This window comes from Nerophis lumbriciformis, linkage group LG09 (assembly GCF_033978685.3).
Source record: "Nerophis lumbriciformis linkage group LG09, RoL_Nlum_v2.1, whole genome shotgun sequence".
Classification (NCBI taxonomy): Eukaryota; Metazoa; Chordata; class Actinopteri; order Syngnathiformes; family Syngnathidae; genus Nerophis; species Nerophis lumbriciformis.
The window spans coordinates 3,428,974-3,440,000 of record NC_084556.2 but is presented as its reverse complement, the minus strand read 5'-3'; the positions used below and the strand labels follow the sequence as shown (position 1 = coordinate 3,440,000).

At 40.0% G+C, this 11,027-nt stretch overlaps 1 protein-coding gene across 5 annotated transcripts in view; it reads left to right on the top strand.

Moving 5' to 3' along the window:
- Positions 1-4,575, top strand: part of LOC133607808 (glutamate receptor 4) — a 549,530-nt gene extending 544,955 nt beyond the window's left edge. For all 5 annotated transcript variants that reach the window (XM_072913769.1, XM_061962781.2, XM_061962780.2 and 2 more), the window contains one exon: positions 2,825-4,575. In XM_072913769.1, the coding sequence (XP_072769870.1) occupies positions 2,825-2,989 (165 nt within the window). In that variant the 3' untranslated portion in view covers positions 2,990-4,575. The remainder of the gene's footprint in view (positions 1-2,824) is intronic.
- Positions 4,576-11,027: the final 6,452 nt, after the last annotated feature.

The following is an 11,027-nucleotide window of genomic DNA, read 5'->3' as shown; positions in this document are numbered from 1 at the left end:
ACCCCGCTCTCACCGCCCCGCTGCCCCCCCCTCCCCCCACCCCAGCTCTGCTATGCTAACAGTGACTGTGGTGACAAGTGGCTTCCTCCACCGTGTGCTCGTGTCTAACTCTTTGTCCATGTGACCGGAAGATGTCACCGTGCGTCAATATCTATATCTTTATCTAGGACCCATTTTCCGGAAAATCGATTTCTGAAAGAAAACACATCCTCAAGGTTACAAGTCATAAAGCATCATTAGCGCACATTGGCAAATTCTACATTTTAAATAACTCGAGGCAAAGGAAGCGCTCATTTTGTCCCACGTGGCTTTGTGTCCCCCATCAATAAGTCTTCATTACTGTCGCCAAGTCAGCTGTCTGAATGTATGTAGTGTCGCGATTTACATGTATTGCCTGCGTAATGCCCCCTATGCATTACTGCTCATGGCCACTGGGGGTTGTGTGCATGATTTGCTGAGCGCAGATTGGTGTTTCGGACGTACATTTCTTACAAGGCTTTGACACTAAATAAGGATTTAATTACCCGTATTTTTCGGAGTATAAGTCGCACCGGCCGAAAATGCATAATAAAGAAGGAAAAAAACATATACGTCGCACTCGAGTATAAGTCGCATTTTTGGGGGAAATTTATTTGATAAAAGCCAACACCAAGAATAGACATTTGAAAGGCAATTTAAAATATATAAAGAATAGTGAACAACAGGCTGAATAAGTGTACGTTATATGATGCATAAATAACCAACTGAGAACGTGCCTGGTATGTTAACGTATCATATTATGGTAAGAGTCATTCAAATAACTATAACATATAGAACATGCTATACGTTTACCAAACAATCTGTCACTCCTAATCGCTAAATCCCATGAAATCTTCTTCCCCGTTGTCACTCCTGGTATGCGCCGCTAGCGTCCTTTCTTTCTGCTGCATATTTCACTACGTCCAGCTTGTAATCTGCAGTATATGATTTCCTTTTCGGTGCCATTTTTGTTCAGTTTTTATAAGTTACCGCCAATGTAGAAATGATCCATTTTAATAGCTACGGCAGTAGCATATAGCATATAGCAGTTAGCATCCAATGACCCTCCCCCGCCGAATTCTTATTGGTTGACGTGTGTGTGACGATTGCTGACATTTCGCTTCGTCTCTTCCGTGAATTAGATAAATAATATTATTTGATATTTTACGGTAATGTGCTAATAATTTCACACATAAATCGCCCCGGAGTATGTCGCACCCACGGCCAAACTATGAAAAAAACTGCGATTTATTATCCGAAAAATGCGGTAATGATAATAGAACAGGGGTGTCCAAACTTCAATTTGGCCCGTGAAATGTCATGAGTTTATTAATAAGGAATCACCGTTCACTAGTTAATTTTGAGCATCCGACCATCTTGCTTGTAAGAAGTTCAGTTCCATTACCATGAATTGTGATTCGATGTGCACACAGCATTTTACGTAAATGACCTAATCCAGATAACCTTCCCTAGTCATGGCGCAAAAAAAAAAAAAAAAAGTGCAACCAACACCAAAAGTCACATATAACACAACCTGCTCACTGAACTTTGTGGATATTATGAAAGAAAAACATCCAAACGCCATTAAAAATTTAAAATTACACCCATTTAAAAATCCATTAAAAACACTCTCTCTACACATTTTTGGCGCATTTTAGCTGCTCGATATTGCTAATTGATTACAAAACTTTAAAGAGGTTGTCAGGGAGGTAATACAAGGTAGGAGTTGAACTATAAATTATATATCCATTATATTAATATAATATGTACACCTGTGTGTGTATATATATATATATATATATATGTATATATATATATATGTGTGTGTGTGTGTGTGTGTGTATACAGTACAGGCCAAAAGTTTGGACACACCTTCTCATTCAATGCGTTTTCTTTATTTTCATGACTATTTACATTGTAGATTGTCACTGAAGGCATCAAAACTATGAATGAACACATGTGGAGTTATTTTTTTAATCCAGTGCGGCCCCCATGTCAACGTTTTGACACCCCTGTATTAGGTTTTTATTTTGCTGCATGAAGCCTCTCGGCGGCTATAATGGTGATATGCTGCCCCCTGTTGGTCAACTTTAGTCATGACAACAATTTTTTTTAAACTAATGTTAAAACCTCTATAAACACTACTTAAATATACGTATTTTTGTGTGTAAAAAGAAACCAATTTTGAAACAATGGGCTGTTAAGAATACATTGTTTTATGACCCAAATCATGTGTTAAAAATGTAAACTGGATAGAAATGTTTCTTGTTTAAACATTTCCAACTAAACTTGAGAAATAGTAAATCCTTAAGACCAGTTGTGTGGAAATATTTCTGGTCTACAATAAATGCAACATTTGCCCATGTGTTTCCAATTAGGTCACAGGTGTCAAACTCAAGGCAAGGGGGCCAAATCTGACCTGCCACATTTCATATGGGCCCTGAACACCTGGAAATAATAAGTGCCTTATCTTTTCAATAATAAATGTATTAATTTCTACAGAAAAATATATGTACTGCATGAAATTATTTCAAAGCAAGATATCCACCCAAATATAAAGCATATTACTGTAAAAAAATAAATAAACTGCCAGTTTTTTACGTAAATTTCTGTCGACTATAAGTCGTCATGTTGCGTCAAACTATTTTTGGGGGGGCTATTTTGAAACGTTATCGCGTGCGTACACTTAGTCGAGACATTTTTAGCTGCTGGCTAAAGTAAAAGTCTAAAACACCAATCTGCATTATTGCTTTTCTTTGAACCACTTCTAAACTGAAACCTCTCTTCCTCTGTCTTTTTTTTCAAGATGACGTTTACGGAAGCCATGAGGAACAAAGCCCGCCTGTCCATCACGGGCAGCGTGGGCGAGAATGGACGCGTGCTGACGCCCGACTGCCCCAAGGCCGTGCACGCGGGGCCACCCCTCCGCCAGAGCTCGGGCCTCGCCCTGGTCTCCTCCGAGCTGCCGTGAAAGCCAAAAACCTCTCAAGTGCCTTATTCCGAGCGCAAAAACCGGTAAACAGAGCAGCAGGCTTGGCGACCCCCTACCTGACCAGCTGGCGAGGCGGGACCACCGTCTCGAGGGTTTTTCTGTTTTGTTTTTAAAGAACGACTCAACGAGATGTGCGGAAGCACCACGAGGAGAATATCATCATTTACAATCATATATGACACGAACACCGATAAACTGCTTTCGGATGGTTCCCAGGAGACGTTCCACGTACTCTTCGATATCAACAAGTGGGATGAGAACATTTGTATCCATACTAGAAAGTCTATATATACAGACATACGTACATATGTATATTGAGTAGCTGTACATAAGGACGACTGTGCTTGCTCATTTTTAAACAAAGATTGTGTAGTGGCCACTTGTTGGGTTTTCTAACGGCAATAACATTCTAAGACTGAGGAACATTTCCAAATGTAGCAGCCTCGTACAAACTAATCGATTCCATTTCTACCATGAATGTCAACAGGCTCCGCCACCCCCCGGCCCCTCCAGAACCCACACTGTGTTTAAAAAAAAAAGTGGTCCGAATAGAACTATTTTTTTCATTCTTTGGTCTATTTTTTCTACAGAAGATAAATATTAACAGCGTAGATCTTTTAGTTTGTATGTGAATGCAAACATCGGCCATTTTCTCTTCAATGTTGTCAGAATATTTCTGTACGTTTTTTGTGTGTGTCAAAACTCTTGTCTTTACGCGGGAACACTGTGGACACGCCCTCGTCGCTCCACTCGGAATGTCCCGGAAGTAAAAAAAAAAAGAAAAGAAAAGACACTTTAAGAGCGGCGATGGCGTTCTTGGCCTTTTTTTTGTCCATCTTCTAAATTATAAAGTACCACTAAGAGTTCAAAATTGTACATTTTTATTTAGAACTTTTTTTTTTTAAGTAAAAAAAAAAAAAAAATCATTCAAAGTACATTGTCTTGTCTTTACTAGATTTTCTGGACCAGGAAGCTTCTCGCACTAGCAGGTAAACAATGTTGTTTCAACAGTTTCCATCCTACTTCAAACACCATCCTTTATGTTTTAGTGGAGTCCCTTTGAAATACTTTTGTACAATAAAGATGCTAAAACAAATCAATATAAGATCGTTTAGCTGCACTACTGTCTTTACCGTGTTGCTGTTCTATGTAAACCTGGGGTGTCTAAATTGTGGCCCGCAATTGATTTTTTTTTTTTTTTTTTTTTTTACGGGCAGCCGCACATTCTAAAAGTTACCCCAAAAAAAGTGGAATAAAAAATTAAACAGGTGAAATGTAGCAAGAAAAAGTTGCTATGTTGACTCAAATACAACTCCTTGCTCAAAATATAATGAACCAAAATCAATGTTATGAATTATTGACTTATTCAAGGCTCCAATTACTGCACATCAATTATTACACTTTGAAATATTTGGGGGGGAAATATTGAATATTTTGATTGTTTGCCATAAAGAATTTTTTTTTGACAAAAAATTCATAATTGATGGATAGAGCATTTTTAACACTTTAATGAGGGGGGCCAATTTTTGATTACTGAAAATTTAAGTGGGACTTTTTTTTTTCTTTTTTTTTTTTAAACAAAAATAATAATGACTCAAAATCAGTGACTAGGTTTACACTGCAGGCCAGAAAGGCCCAAATCAGATTTTTTCCAAATCTGATGACTGTTTACACTGCAAGTAAAATGTGATCTTTATCAGAGTCCAGTATACACGCGCACAGCCCCCAATGTGGCCTCGACGTCACTTGCACACGTAGTTCGATAAAGTGAAAACAAAGGCATTTGACCGGATTCCGGAAATGAACATAGAAAGTCGCTACAACTACTACAAAATAAAATAAAAGACGCCACACCTTAAAAATATGTTGGGGTTTTTTACAGGAACATAATTTAATGAAATATAATGCATAAAATGGATATATATTCTTTATATAAAGTAATATATTTGGGAGGGTTCTAATCTTCAACAATCGCTATTTCTTCGGAATCAAAATATATTACATATTTAGCCTATTATTAGCACACTACTGACTAGTCATGCACCAAAAATTTTGGCCGTGGAAAATAGACTTTGCTCACCGAAACCAGATGTTTTGATTAAATATCCACATCCGCCGGAAATGTGTCCCGTGAAAAACCGCCCAACTCTCTAATAACTAAAGTCCCTTGGGTGAATTATGCACCGGTATGTTTTAGGGCTATCATGGCAGATATAAGTAAGAACTTTACACTACTTCATATTAGAAATGGCAATAGCGGAGGATGAATGTCCCATAACAAGAAGGTAGAGAAAAAGAAGAAGCTTATCGACGACGGCGTAGACACGCACTACGAAGGCGCGCAATTTTTCAGGACTTATGCAGATCCCAAATACAGATCAGCAGGTACCAGAAGGTAAGAAAAGTTGCTTTTGCATAATATTGCGAAACAAAACGGCAGATAATATGTCTTACCTTATACACACACCCTAATAATACTCGTATGTTGAAGCACAGTACAATCCATCAAGCGGTGCGGCTTCATAGTTTAACAAAGTCGTACTAAAACATTTTGATAAGATTTTTGAGCGCCGTGTGTAATATTGTACATTTTCAGTGGAACATATAAAATGTTGGTGTCGTTTACTTGAGTCATATTGCAGTCTACACGTATCTCTTGTGTGTGAATGCCATCTACTGGTCAAACCATCTACCAAATAAAATAGCTTTGAGGTCAGTAAGCAAAACCAGAATTATTCCTTACATTAGGCTTTATTTTCATGACTATTTAAGTCAGTAAAGCGCACTGTCGACTATAAGTGTGCCTTATAGTCCGGATAATACTGTACTTCACATCAAATATTCCACATAGATTTGTTGAATATTTTGTTTGCCACAAAAAAACTAAACAAAAATGGCATAAAAAAATAAAAATAAATACAACTTTTTCGATAAATCTAAAGTTAATCTACAGATTTAAACATCGAAAAAAAAAAATAATATCAGGTTTTAACATTTTTATGACTAAGACCCTTCCGGGTCAATGGGACCAAACTTAAGGGAAGCCCAACAGGTAAAAAAAAAAGCCCAAAAACTATAGATCGTATTAGTGAGCGGCCCTCAGTGGAAACAGTTTGGACACCAGACGAGAATATATATTTTTTAAAGTCCACCAAGCACTTTTCCATATATTGAACAATAACAGAGGCGTAACACTACATCGAAAACGATTGTCGCTGTCCGAGACACGTATTTTATACATCACATGACCAAGCTAGATCGAGGGTTACCGTGTTGTTGTATGGAAACGCAGCAATATCCCGCCTTCCTCAGGTACTCTTTGAAGTCGGCCAAACGTCGGCTCTCATCAAGGTCTCTGAGTCGCCTCGAGTATTTTGTGGAGCCTGTGCAAAAGAAGATCATCAGACATGGCATCTGTAAAGCTCAAACACCTGCACAACACACTCAATCCCACAGCCCAAAGTACCGGTACCGTTCACCTCCCCAAAGTTCATACGGCACATATATTTCCCCAAAGTTACGTACGTGACATGCACAAAACGGCACGCACGAACGGGCAAGCGATCAAATGTTTGGAAGCCGCAGCTGCATGCGTACTCACGGTACCGCGTCTGCGCATCCAACTCAAAGTCCTCCTGGTAAGAGTCTCTGTTGTCCCAGTTCTCCACAGGCCAATGGTAAAGCTTGACTGTCATCTTCCGGGAATGTAAACAATGAAACACCGGCTGTGTTTGTGTTGCTGCAGTCGGCCGCAATACACCGCTTCCCTCCTACAGCTTTCTTCTCTGCTGTCTCCCTTGTTCATTGAACAAATTGCAAAAGATTCACCAACACAGATGTCCAGAATACTGTGGAATTTTGCGACGAAAACAGACGACTTAATAGCTGGCCACCATGCTGTCCCAAAATGTCCTCTACAATCCGTGATGTCACGCGCTGACGTCATCACACCGAGACGTTTTCAGCAGGATATTTCGCGCGAAATTTAAAATTGCACTTTAGTAAGCTAACCCGGCCGTATTGACATGTGTTGCAATGTTAAGATTTCATCACTGATATATAAACTATCAGACTGCGTGGTCGGTAGTAGTGGGTTTCAGTAGGCCTTTAAGGAACATGCACACTCTTATTTCATGGCTGAAAAGAAGAAAACATAACTTATGAAAATGTATTTAAACAAGTAGGCCACGCTGTATGGCATTTTCCACATTTTTGCACACTCTTGGCATTCTCTCGATGAGCTTCAACAGGTAGTAACCTAAAACGCTTGTCACTTCACAGGTGTGCTTGAAGCTCATCGAGAGAATGCCAAGAGTGTGCAAAGCAGTAATCAGAGCAAAGGGTGGCTATTTTGAAGAAACTAGAATACAAAACATGTTTTCAGTTATTTCACCTTTTTTTGTCAAGTGCATAACTTCACATGTGTTCATTCATAGTTTTGATGCCTTCAGTGACAATCTACAATGTAAATAGTCATGAAAATAAAGAAAACGCATTGAATGAGAAGGTGTGTCCAAACTTGTGGCCTCTATTGTATGTATATCACAATCTATTATTTGGTATGTAAATGATACAAACCTTTGAAAATAGGTTACCAATGTTTCCAATATGGCTTCTGAGGAACACGGGGAAAAAATTGTGTCATTTACAGTATTATTTTGTCAAATCTATTATTAATCTACGTTCTATATTACTGCTAACAGTGCCGTTTGAAAAATGTTACTGGGAGGAAGTTGCAAAGTATTTACGTCAGTGCGTAAGAGAAGCTGTAAGAGGGTGGGGTAATACTGTGGAAAATACATTGGAAAGTGGGCGCGGTCTCGGCAACTATACTGTTGCAAACAGCCCTTTAAGATCTGCTTACATTCTGTAGTAACACGTCCCATCTACACTTAAAATGTAATAAGGAGTTATGTTTATGCTGTTTGGATACTTTACAAATTCCAGGGGCAGTATTGGTCATGTATGTTTTAAAGCTCATTGAATCATTACATTTTTCTTTACAACTATAATCAAAAAGAAACCCAGGATGGCAGAGTAACATCCATCCAAACATTTCCTACCACTTATCCCTCTCAGGGTGGCGGGGGGTGCTGGAGCCTATCTCAGCTGCACTCGGGCGGAAGGCGGGGTACACCCTGGGACAAGTCGCCACCTCATCGCTGGGCTGACACAGACAACATTCACACTCACATTCACACACTAGGGACCATTTAGTGTTGTCAATCAACCTATCCCCAGGTGCATGTCTTTGGAGGTGGGAGGAAGCCGGAGTACCAATACCAATTCAATGAAATTATTAAATCTTCGGTTTTTTGTTCATTCGGCTCTCTTTTATTAATTTCCCGAGTTTGTAAACAGAAATATTGTGGGTTGTTAAAAAGTATCAATGTAATGACTGTTACTGATAATTTCCTTGGTATCGTCACTGTCGATATGTGTATCACCTTTGTTTAGCTTGCGATTAGCTTATCCTCCTACGGTGTGTAGTGTAGCATGTTTAGCTATTCCTCGTCCTCCTGGGATGATGCTTGTAAGAAACCAATTTTGCCGCCACGGTGGCAAGGATTTCTGACTTAGAAGTGGTTCGTTTGGCACTGTGGAGGGACATTAGCAGATAGCGAGGACGCGTTCGTTATCCATCCATTTTTTACCGCTTGTCCCTTTTGGGGTCGCTGGAGCCTCTCACAGCTACGGAAGGCGGGGTACACCCTGGACAAGTCGCCACCTCATCGCAGGGCCAACACAGATAGACAGACAACATTCACACTCACATTCACACACTAGGGCCAATTTAGTGTTGCCAATCAACCTATCCCCAGGTGCATGTCTTTGGAGGTGGGAGGAAGCCAGAGTACCCGGAGGGAACCCACACAGTCACGGGAGAACATGCAAACCCCACACAGAAAGATCCCGAGCCCGGGATTGAACCCAAGACTACTCAGGACCTTCGTATTGTGAGGCAGATGCACTAACCCCTCTTCCACCGTGCGTTCGTTATCGTGTCGCTGTCAAATTTGCAGACACAGCTAAAATGTGTCGTCAATATGCATTATCACAATAAAACGATAGTATTAAAAGCTCAAATGTGTATCATTTATATCGTACAATCCAAGAGCTAGTGGGCAGCCTAGGATAGGGTCGGCACTCTTGGTGGCTTTATGGGTCGGTTCCGGTCTCTGCCCCCCCAACGCCCGGCAGACGATGGCGTGGAGCACCGCAGTGTATGTGGGTGTTGAAATGTTTTGTCTATGCATGGTGTGATCGTATTTGCGCAACAGGTAATATTTATTGCTTTTTTTTTTTTTTTTTTAATTGATTTACTCCTATAGCTGTATGTTGATAACTTCAGGTTATCAGTGGTAACTTCGGTGAACTGTTTGATTTTATGTGGCCTGCAAAAACCTTGAAATGTGTCAAATGGAGGGCCAAATAGGATAAAAGTAAATATATCTTTAATTAGTTAAATGTTTCCATAATGACCCTGCGATGAGGTGGCGACTTGTCCAGGGTGTACCCCGCCTCCCGCCCGAATGCAGCTGAGATAGGCTCCAGCACCCCCCGCGACCCCAAAAGGGACAAGCGGTAGAAAACGGATGGATGTTTCCATAATTAAATCAAAAATTAAATCAATAAAGTTAAAGTTAAGTACCCATGACTGTCTCACACACACTAGATGTGGCGAAATTATTCTCTGCATTTGACCCATCACCCTTGATCACCCCCTTGGAGGTGAGGGGAGCAGTGAGCAGCAGCGGTGGCTGTGCCCGGGAATCATTTTAGGTGATTTAACCCCAAATTCCAACCCTTGATGCTGAGTGCCAAGCAGAGAGGTAATGGGTCCCATTTGTAGTCTTTGTAAACTCACAACATACAGACCTCAGGGCGGACACTCTAACCACTGGGCTATTAATTACATTGTGGAATGACTAACTAAACCATGATATACCAATTATATTTAAATGACATTAATTTCAAGATGTATTTTTATAATTTTTCCTATTTAACACTCCATATGAATAAGGCATTTGAAAATGTTTGCTAAATGTGTTTCAATTGTTGTAAATTTCTGTTACCGCATGCAACTGCAGTTCTTAGGTGCTGCAAAAAGCTATTGCAAGAATTTTGTCACTAAAACCTTTTTTTTAAATGAATTCTACAATAGCTTAACTTTAATATCTGCTTGCCAATAAATGTTCCCAGCAGTTTGTTGGCATACAATATGATAATCAAGTGAAAGGTACAATTATGTATTATTATTTGACGATTATGCATTTATATGGTTTCACAGTTAGAAGTGGGCCATTGAGAGCAGTCGTAATAGATGTCGCCCTTGATCAAAATTATTGACACTCCTGTTAATGAAATAAATAACATGCCTACATTAAGGACAAACCTTCCGTAAAGTAGGGAAGGGAAGTGGTACCTTTCGGCGCGTCTATCTTAATGCAACTCACACACCGGAGAATAAAGACATAGCAGGAGGGATCAAATGTGGTCGCTGTATTCAGATATTGAACCCTTCCTCTTGAGGAGTGGGCCGTCTTGGTCAGGAAGTATCCATGCGTAAGCGACCCTGGAGGAAAAGTGGGATTAGTGTTTCAGCCAGGACACAACAGCACTGACCGGCTGGGGAAAGTGGGATTCAAAACAGGAACTCCCATGAATTACCTCCGGAGCCTTTCCGCTTGTATTTTTATTCAGATTTTTTAGGAGGGAGTCACGCTGGCTGTACATAAAGGTGAAAGACGCCTAAAAAGGGCTCAGACATCACAAACATTGTTAATTATTAGGATTGACACGCAGACTCAAAATGTTTCAAAACTGGCCATTGAAGAGTTATATTCATATGTAATGTTAACAAAAGGAACAGTGCAACATAAAAAATGTCACTTCTTGTGGAAAGTGGTGAGCATACAAATAAATACACCGTCAATGGCCATGCTTGAATCACTTGGGAGTGTGGAGTCCTCACTCCAATGCATAGCAATATCGCCCCCTAGTGACCACACGCACA